A 19140-nucleotide genomic window follows, 5' to 3' on the forward strand; every position below is an offset into this window, starting at 1 on the left:
AATACGTGGCTGTGCCGGCACGCTGATTGCATGGAGGAAACTCAGTGGCCTAGTGGTTAGAGTGTCCGTCCTGAGATCGGTAGGTTGGGAGTTCAAATCCCGGCCGAGTCATACCAAAGACTATAAAAATGGGACCCATTACCTCCCTGCTTGGCACTCAGCATCAAGGGTTGGAATTGGGGGTTAAATCACCAAAATGATTCCCGGGCGCAGCCACCGCTGCTGCCCACTGCTCCCCTCACCTCCCAGGGGGTGATCAAGGGTGATGGGTCAAATGCAGAGAATAATTTCGCCACACCTAGTGTGTGTGTGACAATCATTGGTACTTTAACTTTAACTTTAACTTTAAAAGCGGACGTGACGACAGGTTGTAGAGGACGTTAAAAGCAGTGCCTTTAAGGCACGCCCCCAATATTGTTGTCCGGGTGGAAATCGGGAGAAATTCGGGAGAATGGTTGCCCCGGGAGATTTTTGGGAGGGGCACTGAAATTCGGGAGTCTCCCGGGAAAATCGGGGGGTTGAAACCGATACCGATAATTTCCGATATTACATCTTAAAGCATTTATCGGCCGATAATATCGGACATCTCTAAAAAAAATCATAATATGACCCCTTTAAATCTATTTATTTTCTTTGCATATTTTTAAATATTTTAATATTTTTTAATATGCAAATATTTAATATTTAATATTTAATAATTATTTTTATTTTTTATTTTCTATCGTAAAAAACAAGTTACAAAAATGACAATGGCCATTTAAAGCGACGGAAAATAACGTCTGGCGGGCGAAAAAAGCGCTCCTATCCAAATAGTCCCCCTTGTCTGTGGACCATTTGCCCCCTAATTTCCCCAGCTTCTGTTCAAGTGAAAGCTCCACAGACGTGCATCAATGTTTCATGGCCACTGTCCCTCATTATGGCTCCGGCTGAGGAAGACAGATAGCCACACATTAGTTACTAGACTAACTTTCTCTTGGCACGCTGCATTATTTAGCGAGCCATCTATTAAAAGTCATCATCGGCTTTAAGCTCTTAAACCGTGCTCTTTTTATCCCCCGCTACCCACTAGTCTGGGCTCCGGACCGCAACCGGACGTGCGTGGCCTTCCGCTGGCTCTCCCGCCACAGTGTAATTGTTTTGCTTTCTGCTGTCAGCCATTATCCTAATTCACACAAAGGGAGTGGAGGAAGGGGGGGGGGGGGGGGGGGGGGGGTGCCCCCCCCCCATCCAACCCCTCCTACCGCCTTCCACTGGCTCCAGCGGAAAGTAGGGCCCTGAGGCCAAGTGTGCTCTGAGGAGGCTGGGAAAAGCGAGAGACAACAGTGAGCGTATGTGTGTGTGCGTGATCCCGGGTGAGAAAGAAACAGAAAGAGACGGGCCGAGCGAGCGGCGGAGCATGTGTGAAGAAGAGGAGAGAGAGAGAGAGAGAGAGAGGGGAAGAATAACTCAACACTTGCATCTTCACCCTGACGAGTGTACCGTCACCGCGCTTTGACATGACTTTGTGTGTGTTCTACTTCCACCCATCAAAAGCATCCGTGGACCATCTCACACTGCTGACAAGAAACAACTGCCATACGCCAACACCATAAAAAAAAAGAAAAAAAAAAGTATGTTGTTTACGCAACAAAAAGAGGGGAGAGTTGCACATAAAACTGACAAAAGTTGTAAAAACGGCCTGTAAAAAAGAAAAGAGGGGAAACAAATGTAATATGCACACCAGGCCAGTGGGTGGCGATATAAGAAACACTACAAGTATTACCAAAAAAAGGTGCGCCTTTTGTATGAAAATAGACCTGACTAGACCCGCTCATCAGCAGTGCGTCTTATAATCCGTTGCGCCCTATGGTCCGGAAAATACGGTAAATAAGACCGCTCACAAAACGGCGTATCTTGCAGAGACGGTCAGAAAGCGGCTTAAAGGCCGACTGAAACCCACTACTACCGACCACGCAGTCTGATAGTTTATACATATCAATGATGAAATCTTAACATTGCAACACATGCCGTTAGCTTACTAAAGTGCAATTTTAAATTTCGCGCGAAATATCCTGCTGAAAACGTCTCGGTATGATGACGCCTGCGTGTGACGTCACGGATTGTAGAGGACATTTTGGGACGGCATGGTGGCCAGCTATTAAGTCGTCTGTTTTCATCGCAGAATTCCACAGTATTCTGGACATCTGTGTTGGTGAATCTTTTGCAATTTGTTCAATGAACAATGGAGACAGCAAAGAAGAAAACTGTAGGTGGGAAGCGGTGTATTGCGGCAGGTGTTGTGCCGGATAACGCACCCCCGCCGTAGAATGCACCCCCTGACTGTTGTGCCGGATAACACAGCCGGTCTTTCATTGCTTACATTCCCGGAAGATGACAGTCAAGCTTTACCATTGGCCTGTGGAGAACTGGGACAACAGAGACTCTTACCAGGAGGACTTTGAGTTGGATGCGCAGACGCGGTACCGTGAGTACGCATGCAGCTGCGGCTTCCAAACATTTGATCGCTTGCCCGTACGTGCGTGCCGCTATGTGCATGTCACGTACGTAACTTTGGGGACTTTGGGGGAAATATATGTGCTGTATGAACTTTGGGGAGGTGAACGGTACTTTGGGCTGCGGGATTGAGTGTGTTGTGCAGGTGTTTGAGTTGTATTGGCGGGTTATATGGACGGGGGGTGGGGGAGGTGTTTGTTATGCGGGATTAATTTGTGGCATATTAAATATAAGCCTGGTTGTGTTGTGGCTAATAGAGTATATATATGTCTTGTGTTTATTTACTGTTTTAGTCATTCAGGTCCCACCCGCCTCTCACAGCATCTTCCCTATCTGAATCGCTCCCACTGCCCTCTAGTCCTTCACTCTCACTTTCCTCATCCACAAATCTTTCATCCTCGCTCAAATTAATGGGGAAATCGTCGCTTTCTCGCTCCGAATCCACAACTTGTGACGTCACGCTACTCGTCTGCTACTTCCGGTACAGGCAAGGCTTTTTTATCAGCGACCAAAAGTTGCGAACTTTATCGTCGATGTTCTCTACTAAATCCTTTCAGCAAAAATATGGCAATATCGCGAAATGATCAAGTATGACACATAGAATGGACCTGCTATCCCCGTTTGAATAAGAAAATCGCATTTCAGTAGGCCTTTAAAAATGGCCTTTAAAACATAATCAGTGCAACATTTTTTTACCAAAGATCCACCACTACATGTTATGTAGACCATGTTTTAAAAGTAGGGGAAAAAATTAGAGATGTTGGATAATGGCTTTTTTGCCGATATTCCGATATTCCGTGGACCATCTCACACTGCTGACAAGAAACAACTGCCATACGCCAACACCATAAAAAAAACATAACAAAACAAAAAAATTCTTAAAGTATGTTGTTTACGCAACAAAAAGAGGGGAAAGTTGCACATAAAACTGACAAAAGTTGTAAAAACGGCCTGTAAAAAAGAAAAGAGGGGAAACAATGTAATATGCACACCAGGCCAGTGGGTGGCGATATAAGAAACACTACACGCATGACCAAAAAAAAAAGCTCATTCTACACTGCAAAAAGTCAGAGTTCAAAATGTTTATTTGAACTAAGCAAAATTATCTGCCAATAGAACAAGAAAATTTGGCTTGTCAAGACTTTCCAAAACAAGTAACATTAGCTAACCTCAATGAACCCAAAAATACCTTAAAATAAGTACCGTATTTTTCGGACTATAAGTCGCAGTTTTTTTCATAGTTTGGCCGGGGGGTGCGACTTATACTCAGGAGCGACTTTTGTGTGGAATTATTAACACATTACCGTAAAATATCAAATAATATTATTGATCTCATTCACGTAAGAGACTAGACGTATAAGATTTCATGGGATTTAGCGATTAGGAGTGACAGATTGTTTGGTAAACGTATAGCATGTTCTATATGTTATAGTTATTTGAATGACTCTTACCATAATATGTTACGTTAACATACCAGTTGGTTATTTATGCCTCATATAACGTACACTTATTCAGCCTGTTATTCACTATTCTTTATTTATTTTAAATTGCCTTTCAAATGTCTATTCTTGGTGTTGGGTTTTAACAAATAAATGTCCCCGAAAAATGCGACTTATACTCCAGTGCGACTTATATATGTTTTTTCCCTTCTTTGTAATGCATTTTCGGCCGGTGCGACTTATACTCCGAAAAATACGGTATATTCTCACTAATAACTGCACTACTATATGAGTGCGTATTTTCTATTGAAAATAAAACTGCAAAGTCCATTTGGCTGTCATTGTTTTAATATGAGACACAATTGTGCCAAAGTCATGATTTTTTTTTTTTTACATCCTTGAAATAAGAAATGATTACTTTAAAAAAGTAGTTTTATACTTGTGAGTGTTGATGACACAGCTTTGCAACCGTTGATATTCTAGTTTCAAGCATGTTTTACTCAATATCGGTCATCAAATCTCAGCAACAAGCTGTAATATCTTACTGAGATCATTTAGGACCAAAACTCTTAAAACAAGTAAAAGACTCTAACATAAAATCTGCTTAGTGAGAAGAATTATCTTATCAGACAGAAAATAAGCAAATATCACCCTTATTTGAGATATTTAATCTTACTTAGATTTCAGTTTTTGCAGTGTAACCCTAAATATATTCAAAATATCGATCCTTAAAACGAAAGCAACACAACTATGATGGATACAAAAGAAACGAGTACACAACTATTGCAACACCATATAGACGGCCGTTGATGTTTTGGTTGCCTATACCCAACTTTTTACATGCGAACAATGACAAAGTTACATTGCTGATCACTTTCCATAACCATGTAAGTATGTATTCTCCATTTTGCGTTTTTTTTGGATGTGCTGCTATTTTCACTTTGCTTCCGTGGAACTTTAATTCACCCATTACACGACTAATGTCCGCCCTGAGATCGGTAGGTTGTGAGTTCAAACACCGGCCGAGTCATGCCAAAGACTGTAAAAATGGGGCCCATTACCTCCCTGCTTGGCACTCAGCATCAAGGGTTGGCATTGGGGGTTAAATCACCAAAAATAATTCCCGGGCGCAGCCACCGCTGCCGCCCACTGCTCTCCTCACCTCCCAGGGGGTGATCAAGGGTGATGGGTCAAATGCAGAGAATAATTTCGCCACACCTAGTGTGTGTGTGACAATCATTGGTACTTTAACTTTAACTTAATAAAGGTGTAGTACCTCTGCCAGGAGGCTATGTGTGTACTAGGGTTTCTATCCATCCATCCATTTTCTACCGCTTGTCCCTTTCGGGGTCGCGGGGGGTGCTGGAGCCTATCGCAGATACATTCGGGCGGAAGGCGGGGTACACCCTGGACAAGTCGCCACCTCATCGCAGATAGACAGACAACATTCACACTCACATTCACACACTAGGGTTTGTCTGTTTGTCAATTAGTTAGTCAGAAACATAAGTCGAAAACGTTTCATTTCAGTTCGCCCTGTAGTTTCAGGTTAATTTGCACGTTAAAGAGAACAATGTAAGGATTTTAAGGGCATTCAATCGATCACAACTGGACTGTTTGGTTTGTCTTAGAAGACATCCGGTCCAGTAAAGTCCAGTCGCGATCGATTGAATGCCCTGAGAACACAATGAGAACATCCGAAGACGAATGATGTATACAAATATTTCGTTGTGTAAGAGTTTTGACAGTCATATGGAATATGAATGATCGAAATAAAGTTTCTACCAATTTGTTTTATGTTGTAATGATTTTTCAACACTGGGAGGGGCCACGTCATTCAACCGCAACTGGTCTTCTGCCGAAACAGACTGTAAACGCGGGAAACCATGACTTTGATTGATTGATTGATTGAAACTTTCATTAGTAGATTGCACCGTGCAATTGACCACTAAATGGTAACACCCGAATAAGTTTTTCAACTTGTCGGGGTCCACGTTAATCAATTCATGGTATAAATATATACTATCAGCATAATACAGTCATTACACAAGTTAATCATCAGAGTATATACATTGAATTATTTACATTATTTACAATCCGGGGGGTGGGTTGTGGAGGGGGGGGGAGGGGTAGGTTTGGTTGATATCAACACTTCAGTCATCAATAACTGCATCATCAGAGAAATGGACATTGAAACAGTGTCGGTCTGACTTGGTAGGATATGTACAGCGAGCAGTGAACATAGTGCGCTCAGAAAGCGTAAGAACAAGTATATACTAGGGCTGCAACAACTAATCGATTAAATAAGTTTTGGAGCAACATATGTTGCCATCCAAGCAACGTTACCATGGACGCCCCTGCTTATTTCAGCAAGACAATGCCAAGCCACGTGTTACATCAACGTGGCTTCATAGTAAAAGAGTGCGGGTACTAGACTGGCCTGCCTGTAGTCCAGACCTGTCTCCCATTGAAAATGTGTGGCGCATTATGAAGCCTAAAATACCACAATGGAGACCCCCGGACTGTTGAACAACTTAAGCTGTACATCAAGCAAGAATGGGAAAGAATTCCACCTGAGAAGCTTCAAAAATGTGTCTCCTCAGTTCCTAAACGTTTACTGAGTGTTGTTAAAAGGAAAGGCCATGTAACACAGTGGTGAACATGCCCTTTCCCAACTACTTTGGCACGTGTTGCAGCCATTAAATTCTAAGTTAATGATTATTTGCAAAAAAATAATAAAGTTTATGAGTTTGAACATCAAATATGTTGTCTTTGTAGTGCATTCAACTGAATATGGGTTGAAAATGATTTGCAAATCATTGTATTGAAGCGACTGGGATGAGAATCAGCACCTCCAAGTCCGAGTCCATGGTTCTCGCCCGGAAAAGGGTGGAGTGCCATCTCCGGGTTGGGGAGGAGATCTTGCCCCAAGTGGAGGAGTTCAAGTACCTCGGAGTCTTGTTCACGAGTGAGGGAAGAGTGGATCGTGAGATCGACAGGCGGATCGGTGCGGTGTCTTCAGTAATGCGGACGCTGTATCGATCCGTTGTGGTGAAGAAGGAGCTGAGCCGGAAGGCAAAGCTCTCAATTTACCGGTCGATCTACGTTCCCATCCTCACCTATGGTCATGAGCTTTGGGTTATGACCGAAAGGACAAGATCACGGGTACAAGCGGCCGAAATGAGTTTCCTCCGCCGGGTGGCGGGGCTCTCCCTTAGAGATAGGGTGAGAAGCTCTGTCATCCGGGGGGAGCTCAAAGTAAAGCCGCTGCTCCTCCGCATCGAGAGGAGCCAGATGAGGTGGTTCGGGCATCTGGTCAGGATGCCACCCGAGCGCCTCCCTAAGGAGGTGTTTAGGGCATGTCCGACCGGTAGGAGGCCACGAGGAAGACCCAGGACACGTTGGGAAGACTATGTCTCCCGGCTGGCCTGGGAACGCCTCGGGATCCCCCGGGAGGAGCTGGACGAAGTGGCTGGGGAGAGGGAAGTCTGGGCTTCCCTGCTTAGGCTGCTGCCCCCGCGACCCGACCTCGGATAAGCGGAAGAAGATGGATGGATGTATTCCGTTTATATTTACATCTAACACAATTTCCCAACTCATATGGAAACGGGGTTTGTAACTTAGATATTGGGTTTTCCATATGTAAAGCGCTTTGAGTCACTGGAGAAAAGCGCTATATAAATATAATTCACTTCACCATTTCATTACAAATTGCACGATGACGTCACATTCACGCACGCACCCAACACCCTGTTTTACCAAACGCAATGAATAATCTTGGGTATTAATCGTGATTATTTGGGCCATAATTGTGCAACCCCAAGTAGTAGACTTGTAATTAGCTCTAAATGTCGCTTTTCCGTATGCTATTATGTTCATGGTTGACTGTTTTAAGAAGGCCCACAACATAATTGCTGTGTAGGAAAAAAAAAAAATTGCTAGTTTGCTCGTCCACCAAATGTATCTAATGTTTCCAATTTGTTTTCTACAAAGAACGGCAAACACTACAAGTCCCAACGTACATAAACATCATCAATCCGTGTCTGACTCGGAGGTGAGCTTTTATTTTTGTTTTAGCATAAAAAAAAAAAGGAGAGCTGTCGGGGATTTCCTGTCAGTGGACTGTGCGCACATCAAGCCTTTTATTAGCAGGGGATTACGAGGATTGTTTCCTGTAGCCAATTTGGCACATTTTCTAACAACCTGGCGTGCGTGTTTACCTTGGCCCACAAGGGACTTTGACGGCTGACACTGAAGACTGTATGAAGGGGAGACATGCAGGCAGGGAAGGGGTGGGGGTGAGGACGAGTAGGGTGGGCTCTTACCATATTTTTAATAGAGCATATTTAGAATATGGTAAAAGTTAATAGTCTGTTTTCTTTACTGGACACTTTATAAGGTACACATGTAATCAAATTAGATACAAAATCTTGTTTTTCAAAGAAAACAATGCTCTGTTTTTTTGGTTTTTTTTTTTGTGCATTACAATAACTTTATAAACAGACCAAACCGCACTTGTGTTGTCTATCCATCAACTTTGACAAGGTACCTTCTTTCTGGTCATACATTTTGTGTAAGGTGTATGCTGTCTGACACAAGCTATAATGCCACATTTCGCCTCAGGGATAAGTCATAGCAATCCAATACACCTCTATCGACAAATGAATACCTCTTTGACAGCATTCCATAGAAGCAAGCATTGTTATCCCTTTGGGAATAACTCTTATATTGGATAATGATGTGCAAGAGTAGAGATGTCCGATAATATCGTAAAAATTTAATATAGGAAATTATCGGTATCGTTTTTTATTTTTGTTTTTTTAATTTATTTTTTTAAATTAAATCAACATAAAAAAACACAAGATACACTTACAATTAGTGCACCAACCCCAAAAACCTCCCTCCCCCATTTACACTCATTCACACAAAAGGATTGTTTCTTTCTGTTATTAATATTCTGGTTCCTACATTATATATCAATACAGTCTGCAAGGGATATGTCATGTCTGTGTGATCATGTTTTGTTTTAGTCATGTTCGGTTTTGTTTTTGGACTTTTTGTGCACTTTTGTTTTGTTTTGTCACCATAGCAACCATTAGTTTTCACCTGTCACGTCACGCATCTGTTTCACGTTTTGAGTCACACACCTGCTTTCACTAATCATGTCTATAGTATTTAAGTTCATTGTTTTCAGTTTGTCGTTCTGGCGACATCTCACATTTATGCTCTGTACATTCCTGACACTTGTTTTCATGTCCATCCTTCATGCTGCTACTTTTGTCCAAGCCAAGTAAGTTTTTGTTTATTAATGCTATTTTCTTTTGGTTTCATTGTTTGTTCTCCGCCACTGTGCGCGCTTTTTTTTAATATATTAAATAAATCATGTACTTACATTCCCGTCTCGCCCGAGCCAACTTTCCGTTGCATTCCGGAAAAGCAAACACCCAGGACCAAGTCATGACAGGATACAGTCCGTAAGCACATATGATTGTGCGTGCTGCTGGTCCACTAATAGTACTAACCTTTAAAAGTTAATTTTACTAATTTTCATTAATTACTAGTTTCTATGTAACTGTTTTTATATTGTTTTACTTTCTTTTTTATTCAAGAAAATGTTTTTAATTTATTTATCTTATTTTATTTTATCTTTTTTTTTTAAAGTACCTTATCTTCACCATACCTGGTTGTCCAAATTAGGCATAATAATGTGTTAATTCCACGACTGTATATATCGGTTGATATATCGGTATCGGTAATTAAAGAGTTGGACAATATCGGAATATGGGATATCGGCAAAAAGCCATTATCGGACATCCCTATGCGAGACCACTGTTAGGATCCGCTGCCAGGATCATATTTCTGTTTGGGTTTTCGGGTCACGTGTGTTTTCTGTTAGTCTTGGACTCATTTTGTTCCTGTCTATGCACCTTTGAGTTGGTTACCATAGTTACATATTAATTCCACCTGCCGCTTGTGTTTCTGACGCGCACCTGTTGTAATCACTGACATTATTTAAGCCTGCCTTTTCCAGTCAGTCAGCCTGGTTTCTTTATTTGCGTCACGCGACTGCTACGTAAGTTTTTGCTTGTCTCCTAGCCCCTGCTAAGTGTCATAGTCTTTGCTAAGTTGTAGCCTTAGCTTCCGGTCCGCTCGGCACCTTTTCCAGTCGGTTTGTTTTCTGTTTTGTACCTGTTTTGTGTTGTTTTATTATTAAATGAAGTGTTACCTGCAAGTCCTGTCCGGATTCGTCCTTTGCATCTTGGGAGAACAAAACCCCGCATCATCATGCGCCCCGAACTTGACAACCACAGATTTTATGGAGTAAAAATCAGGCAGGTATCGCGATACCGTTACTTTGTGCAGACACACTTTGTGTCTGATAACATTTAAAAAGTACTGTAGTTTAAGTGTTGTTGCTCTTAGGGAATAATTTTCAAACGATATAAAATCAGAGAGCGAAACAAATGGTGGAGTTATTCAGCACTGAATGTGTTATCTTGTTTATACTCAACTCTGTATGTAATCTCAGGGCATTCAAAGAATCGCAACTGGACTGTTTGGTTGGTCTTGGAAGACGTTTCACCTTTCATCCTCAATTCATGCTCATAGACTTAGATTGGTCAGATGTAGTCGAGTGGCTGGTGCCAAACCCCCAAATGTTTACACTCCGAAACCAGGAGGGAGTACCTGGGCAAGGATGGTTTCGCCCTATCGTACTGAGAAAAACCCCCACTGTTTTTCAACACGAACTGATGAAACTGAGAGGTGAAACGTCTTCCAAGACATAGCAAACAGTCCAGTTGCGATCGATTGAATGCTCTGAGATTACAATGACCTGGGTGAATGAGAACATTCATAGACAACTCTGTATGTAGTGCCTCCAAATAGCCTACAATAAAAGGATACATAGACTTGCTGTTTTTTAATTTAATTTTAAATGCCAGTCACTTTCTTTAGGACACGACAGCCTGAATGACTGAGCACAGTGTGCAGGCGGAAGAAAAAGTAGTTCCCACCAACCACTCAATGCTATACTCACTTTACATTGTATTCCTGTTAATGATACACATCATCCCAAATAATTAAGGTATCAAAAGTATTGATATTTTGATTTGAGAATTGATATTTGTGCATAAAGATCTGGGGCCGTATTTATCAAGCGTCTTAGAGTGCCATTTTACTCTTAAGTCCTGAGAATTTGCGAAATTTAGTCCTACTCTCAAACTTAAGAATAAAAGCTATTTATCAACTTTCTTAAGTCTAAGAATCACTCCTACTCTCCACGATATTTAAGAGACCTTCAGAGGTGTCCGAAGTGGTTAGGAGTTACCAGCGGGGGATGGCACTGAGGCGAGAGAGACGTGCGCGAACGTTCAGGGAGCGGAAGGATGTCCTGGCTTTGTTTGATGACGAGCAGCTGATCAAACGGTATCGTTTAGACCAGGGGTCGGCAACCTTTACCAGTCAAAGAGCTATTTTGACCAGTTTCACAAATCAAAGAAATCAATGGGAGCCACAAAAATCTTTTGAAATTTAAAATGAAAGGACACTGCATACAAAGTTTTTTTTTGCTTTGTGTTATGTATAAACCAAGGGTCTCGAGTTTTGTATGAATGGCGCTTGACAGCGTCATACTTTTCAACCTCCCGATTTATCCAGCATACTACGAAATTCAGGGCAACTATTCTCTCGAACGTGCCGTGATGGTACAGCATTTAGCGCCCACTATATCCAGCGTGCCGGCCCAGCCACACGATATGGGACTTCTGCTTGCTCACGTAAATGACAACAAGGCATACTTGCTCAACAACCACACAGATTACACTGACGGTGGCGGTATAAACTTTAACACTCTTACTAATATGCGCCACACTGTGAACCCACATCAAACAAGAAAGAAAAACACATTTCGGGAGAACATCTGCACCGTAGCACAACATAAATACAACAGAACAAATACCCAGAATCCCATGCAGCCCTGACTCTTCCGGGCTACATTATACACCCCTGCTACCAAACCCCGCCCACCTCAACCGACGCACGGAGGGGGGGGGGGGCATGGTTTGGTGGGAGCAGGGGTGTACAATGTAGCCCGGAAGAGTCAGTGCTGCATGGGATTCTGGGTATTTGTTCTGTTGTGTTTATGTTGTGTTAAGGTGCAGATGTTCTCCCGAAATGTGTTTGTCATTCTTGTTTGGTTTTGGTTCAAAGTGTGGCGCATTATTAGTAAGAATGTTAAAGTTGTTTTATATAGCCACCGTCAGTGTAACCTGTGTGGCTGTTGAACAAGTATGCCTTGTTGTTACTCACGTGTGCAAGTAGAAGATGCATACAACAGAAGGCTGGGCTGGCACGCTGTTTGTACAGATTGTAGAGGGTGCTGAATGCTGTACCATCATGGCACGCCCTTATTATTATTATTATTATTAGGGTGAAAGTCTGAGAATATTAGTCCCGGGAGTTTTCTGCGAGAAGCACTGAAATCTGGAAATCTCCCGGGAAAATTGGGAGGGTCGGCAAGTATGCAGCTGAGCCGCATCAGAGTGATCAAAGAGCCGCATGCGGCTCCGGAGCCGCGGGTTGCCGACCCCTGGTTTAGACGGAGCGGGTATTATTTTTGTCACAGATTTCATAAGAACTAAAGGTCATCACAATGCTTCGATATCTCGCCACTGGGAAAATGCAACAGTGTAACGCTGATGATTTGGGGCCATCACAACCATCAGTAAGCAGAATTGTTATGGAAACAATAATGGCCCCTACTTCTCCTCCTCTCGCCAGTTTGGTTTTCTTTTCGATTCCATGTTGATTCCTGCATGTGGCTGCAGTGGGCTAGTATATATAGAGCCACCCACAACAGTTTCAAATTAGTTGCCTAATTAATGAATTGGAAAGAAAAGGAAACATTTATTTTTGATTCATTGCCAATATTGTTTGTTTGTTTTGTATTATTTTGTAGTTTATTGTCAAAATATACACTCCCATTGTCCACATAAATATTTCTAAGATATTTCTTTATTCTTAGACAAGGGATTCCCTTCCGTGATTGGTCATTTCTATGGACACAGAAATGACGTCAACTAAAATTCAGTTTACGGCACATAGTAATGTCGTAATTCAGCTCTGAGTGTGACACTTAAGACTCAGTCCTACACTTCGTTGAAAGTGTGAGTAAGACGCTTGATAACTAACTTTTAAGTGCAGCTTTCAGCGAAGAATTTCTTTACTCATCATTCGGTCACAAGATCATGGAAAGAAAAAAAATGTAAAAAGAAAAACAATTAATTAAATTGTTATATGTATCCAGTGATTATACTATAAAGTTATTTTCCATTTAACTTCACCAGTTTTAGATTATTTTTATTCAAAATCGCTGAATTTTCACATTTGCCGTTCAAATACGGAGAAGAGACGGTGCGGTGATCAGCAGCCAGTTGAGGCACGTCACTCAGTGCCTCAACATGGACGGACTCGGCTAACTGCTGGCCTGCTGTGCAGTGAGACCATATTGCTATATGAATTATATTATACATTTCCATAGTTTAGTTAGCTGAGGTATATAATGTACAGTGTATTTTGTCAACAACTGTATGTGTGTAAAGTATTTCTTGTGCTGAGCGATCATAAAACTGCTGCGAAGACGCACTGGCTGAGGCTCGCGTAACCCCGCCTCCTGGTGCCGGTTAAGGCACCTTCGCCGCAGAGTGCACCCCGCGACGGCAGCGCCACACCAACCAAAGCCCACACCCAAACCCTCCACGTGCAAGACCGAATCCACCCAAAAAAAGTCACTTAACAAGAAGCCAAAAAGTGCAAAAACAACATTGCTCGCGCCGGAGGAGCCGTGAACGACTGCAGGGACACAACATTAGGTACACCTGCAGACTGCAGCATGGATTTCATATTTCATTCATTCACAACTCCTCCAACACCAACACCACTGTTCCCGCACTTATAAGTAAAGGTAAGACCATAATAACGTTTTTTTTAATTAAATGTGCTTTTTTGTGTGCTACAGTTTGTATGTGTAAAGTTAAAATACCAATGATTGTCACACACACACTAGGTGTGGTGAAATTTGTCCTCTGCATTTGACCCATCCTCTTCTTCACCCCCTGGGAGGTGAGGGGAGCAGTGGGCAGCAGCGGCGCCGCGCCCGGGAATAATTGTTGGTGATTTAACTCCCAATTCCAAGCCTTGATGCTGAGTGCCAAGCAGGGAAGAATGCTGGTATGAGCTTTTAAACAAAACCCGTTAACTGCTGCCAATCAAATGGTGAATAAGATACTCTTTAGGGTTCATATGTTTGTAAATCTGACTGTGATGAAGTCAGTGCCTCACCAGTCATGAACCTCACCGCACGTCACTGGTCAACTCTTAGCAGACTTCTTAGGAGTAATTCTAAGACGCTTGATAAATACGGCCCCTGGTATCTGCGTTATCGATATTTCAGTCTCGATTCCGCACATCACTAATATTGGAGCTCACTCAATTGTTCAGGAGTTTAAAACATATCAAAAACAATGCTTCTTCAAAGTTAAATAATTTTGCTCACTTTTTTCATTAAATTACACAGCTTATTTCATTTTTTTATGCAATAAACACAATGTAAAAAAACAACAACACTAAACTATAATCCAAAAGTGTACAGTAACAAAAAAAGTAATTGATTTTACTACAATGTAGCAAGCATAAACATTGGAAATGTAATATATAGTGTATAAATAAAAGGTATTTTACTCAAAAAACAAAAACATTAGAAGTGAAGAATAAATAAAATGGTTATTTGACAGATACAGGTAAAAATGTCAACACTGAAAAGCAGCAAGTGTGAATACAAGAAAAAGTTGACCACATGTGTTGTGTAGATGATTATTTTCCAAAGAAATGGCAAAAGTGTTGCCCTTTCCCTTGTTACGTCAAGACCAAACGTCCCAAAAAAACTTCCCTTACCTTGAGTCGGGGTACTTGGTGAGGGTGGCCAGGCTGCTGGTGTACATGTGGCCGCCCACGTCGATGTGCACGGGCGCGTTGGCTTTGGTGAGCTGGGCCGGCAGAGGGATGCCCTGGGCGGCCAGGGGGGAGACCGGGGACCGGGTCAGAGAGAGCCGTGACATGCTTCGCCCCTCCTGGAAGCAAGTGTACAAAAAAGCCATAGGAGGATGAGGAGGGGGGACATATGAGGACGGATGAGCAAGACTGCAAATCAGCCGATATCCGTCCCGATCGCTATCGGATCGCGTCCATGACTGCCATGGTCGCATCCCTGCACGTATTGCTATACCACGGCGGCTCTAATTAAGTATGTTTGCATCTTTTTGGCTCAGCACCGGGGGCGAGGATAGGAGGAGGATGCTTATTAGAGGGAGAGACAGACAGACAGACAAGAGAGAGAAAGAGGGAGGGGATGCAAGGTGTCAGCCTCTAGGGGAATAAAACAAACTGCTGCTGCAATATTCTAATTAAAGGTCGCATTATGGGGGAGATGTGATGCACCCAGACACACCAGGCACCAATCTGAGAGGGATAGTGGGAGGAAATGGGGCGGTCTCCTCTTTCACACACACAAAAAAAGACCTAACATTTTTTTTTTACCTGCCCAAATCAACTGGAGGGAAAACTTATTAGCGCACACAATAACATGCATCGCCTTGATTGCCATCATAATATATACACAAATCAACTTTTCAAAACATCGTATTGTAACTTTTTCCATTATTACCTTTTTTTTTGTAGTTTGACTGGGAGAAACCATGAAAAGAAGTGAGTTTAGGGTACCAAGTGAGGTCCCTTTCTTGGCACTCGGGGTACATGCATGCTTAAAAAGAGTGGCTTGTTTACACTTTCAAAGCGATGCATTTATTATTACTATCACTGCTAATGCAGAGTACACGCATTTAAATGATTTTCAGTTGGCCATACCGATCGTAACAGTGTAATAACAGCTTATAACACGTCTATTATGGCCGCTTTTCCTTCCAGCGTGATATTGTAAAGCATATTGTCTAATAAAGTCCAACACAGTGGCTTGGTGAGTAATTTGCGGCGCCAGAGGCTGCAAGGTGGACCATGCAGGGTTATTGACAGCCACTAGATTGCCTAAATTAGGAGGTGGGGATGGTTCTGAAGGGGGACATTTTGGACTCAATGTGCTAAAAGGTCATTTTTTTTAATGGTTAATTGACACTGTTTTTTTTCTCCCTGCAGGCATGCATTACAATACAAAAAAAGTGCTACGATACTAGTTTTTTTATTTCATTCCCAGGGTGGTGGCATCATGTTCCTCTAATACGATTACATGAGGATGGGATTGTATTGCACATCCTGGAGAACTTTCCCCACTGCACTAATCCCCATCTTTCCCTTTCTGGAACAACCATAAGGATAGAAGTCGAATGCAAAACATCCAACCCTGCAGAATTAAAGCACGGTGCTTCTGCAGCATGCATGCAGAAAAATGCCCAACATGGCGTCTTGTTTGATGGTTTAAGCGGTGCAAAGGATGTCGTTCAAAAAAAAAAACGTATTTAGCATTTACCGTTTCAAACATGGTAAGGGAGTCCAAGATGGGAAATCCGGTGGTCTGCCTCCTCGCGTTTGCAAAAAAATAAAAAATAAATAAAAAAAAAACACAAAAATGATGTCAAATACTGGCTTGTGGGCGCACAAGTATATCGTCCAGGAGGGAGAAGGTGATAAACACACAAATTGTCCGCTCTATCCTGCACACACACACACACACACACGCGCTCACACACACGCACGTCTCCCCTTTTGAAAGTGTGATGCTCTCACGGCTGCTGTTCTCTCAGCAAGCAAGCAAAAAAAAAAAAAAAAAAAAAAAAAAAGGAGACGAAGAAGAAGAAGCGCACAGGAGGCGTCCTTGCTTACCTTGAACATCGATGAGATGATCTCCTCCTTTCCTTTCGCTTCCTTTCCTTACCCCCACCTTTCTCGCCTCTGCCCCGGGTTTGGACGCGCGTAAAACAAAAATTAGCGCGCTCCTTCGATCTTATTCCTCCTTTTTTTTTTTTTTTTTTTTTTTTTTTGGCGTGGGGTTCCTAAATGAAAGTGCTGCTGTGGTTTGTTAGTAGAAGAAACCCAACCATCTCCAAATAAGAGAGCTAAAAAAGACGACGAGAAGAAGAAGAAGAAGAAGAAGAATCTGGCTCCGGGCTGCCCAAGCGCCTCTGGGCCAGGGATTAGGCTACAATTAACTCAACTCCACTCTCCCGCCAAGGCAATTTTCTCAAGGAAGAAAAGCCTTCATATTCCTCCCCCCTCGCCCCCCCCTCTCTTTGCATCTCCTCCCTCCTTCTCCTCTTTTTCCCCCCCTCCAAACGATGCCTGCGCAGATATCTTACATATATTTACGCGCTGTTCCCAGGCTATAAAACTGAAGCAGCAGATGTTCTCCTTCACCAAAAGTTGCAGCTGCAAAGTCCAAAAGAGTGGATTATTTCACCCACAAAGATTTGTTTTTAAAAAATTTTTATGGTAATAGTTCCAAGTAGGCGTAAAAGAACTTGTGGAGAGAAGAAATGCATAGAAAAAAAAATCCGTCCTTACTTCGTCCCTCCTTTGCTGCTCTTTGCCTCAATGTCTGGAGCAAGCTGATGATGATGATGATGATGATGATGTTGCAAGGGCACACTTCCCGCAGGCCATCCGAATCAAATGACGTCCACGGACGTGCATGCACGCTGCAGCAGAAAGCAGCCCTCACAACCTGCCTGCAGCCAAATGCGCCATTTCAATTATAGCGCAGGGCTTAGATGGAGATATCTGGCCAAAACACACACACACACACACACATGCACACGTGCACGCGCGCACACACTCCTCACTCATGCTCAAAATGAAAGCAGACAGCCTCCAGACTTTTACAAAATAGGATTCATGAGCTGATTGTTGTCATTTTTCTCTCTTGTGTGTGTTTGTTAGTGTTTAAAAAAAAACCCAGCATCAAAGTGTGTTTGTGGTCTTATACAAAATAATGTATGGATGGCATTATCTAATGATTCGCATGTGTGCGTGTGTGTTTACCTGTAAATACCTGTGAATAATTGATGCAGCATTGGAAGCCCCAGTATTTACAAGTGGACGTTTCTTGATGTTTGGCGCCCACTAGTGTTAGAATGTTGTACTTCATCTTTTATAACTTGGATCTGTAGCTGCTGACAGAAGCAACATGTGTATTTGTCAGAGGTGGGACCAAGTCATTGTTTTGCAAGTCACAAGTAAGTCTCAAGTCTTTGCCCTCAAGTCCGAGTCAAGTCCCGAGTCAAGACAGGCAAGCCCCGAGTCAAGTCCAAAGTCAAGACTGGAAAGTCTCAAGTCAAGTCCTAAGTCCTGCATTTTGAGTTTCGAGTCCTTTCAAGTCCTTTTAACCACAGACTAATATATTAACACAGATTGTGTATGCTTTTCAAACGCTGTATTCATTTATTAAAACAAGTGCATTTTAAATTGCAGGAAAGAAAATTGTGCTGACATTGCACTTTATAATAGCACTATTAACCAGTCATTTTAAACATGAACTCATTCCTTTACAGAACAAACACATTGAAAAATAAAGTGCAAATGTACTTATTTGTACAAAAGTGTTAACATTGAAAAAACATGACATATACGTGAACATAACAAAAAAGTTGTACTTTTTATATGTCAGGGCCCTATGCTGCATTGCATTTGCAAAAGACCAAATTAGCCAAGAGTCTGTCAGTCATTTGTGCACGATGGGGGCGTAGTATGATGCCACCATGGCTGAAAACTCGCTCCACTGGAGCACTGGAGGCAGGCACTGCCAAGACTCTCATGGCCACTCGGAACAGTGAAGGAAGAGTCTTCATGTTCAATGCCCAGAACAAAAGGGGGGAGAGAGTTGTTTTGGGTTGGTGCACTACTTGTAAGTGTATCTTGTGTTTTTTATGTTGATTTAATAAAAAAAATAAAATAAAATAAAATAATTTCTTGTGCGGCCCGATACCAATCGATCCACGGACCAGTACCGGGCCGCGGCCCGGTGGTTGGGGACCACTGAGGTAAACAACCAACAGTATGTCAGAAAGCTAGCTAAAACGGTACACATATTCATAATATAGTATACATTTTAACTGACCTTTATTTTACTATTTTTGTCTTTTTTTAGGTGGCTAAAATACGCGGTGCTGCTGACCGCCGTCTAACGTTACGTGTGATATATTGA

At 42.4% G+C, this 19140-nt stretch overlaps 1 protein-coding gene across 4 annotated transcripts in view; it reads right to left on the reverse strand.

The window, feature by feature from the left end:
• The window catches only part of LOC133608921 (BTB/POZ domain-containing protein kctd15), a 107350-nt gene extending 90155 nt beyond the window's left edge, over positions 1-17195 (reverse strand). The window contains exons 1-3 of one of the 4 annotated variants that reach the window (XM_061964574.2): positions 16824-17195; positions 16471-16519; positions 14886-15061 (exon numbers count right to left, since the gene is read on the reverse strand). In XM_061964574.2, the coding sequence (XP_061820558.1) occupies positions 14886-15061; positions 16471-16482 (188 nt within the window). In that variant the 5' untranslated portion in view covers positions 16483-16519; positions 16824-17195. Of the gene's footprint in view, positions 1-14885; positions 15089-16470; positions 16523-16823 lie in introns of those variants that run through there. The other 3 variants (XM_061964575.2, XM_061964576.2, XM_061964572.2) reach the window with 3 other exon arrangements.
• Between the last annotated feature and the right edge of the window lie 1945 nt (positions 17196-19140).

The sequence above is a fragment of the Nerophis lumbriciformis genome, linkage group LG06, assembly GCF_033978685.3.
Source record: "Nerophis lumbriciformis linkage group LG06, RoL_Nlum_v2.1, whole genome shotgun sequence".
NCBI classification, from domain to species: domain Eukaryota; kingdom Metazoa; phylum Chordata; class Actinopteri; order Syngnathiformes; family Syngnathidae; genus Nerophis; species Nerophis lumbriciformis.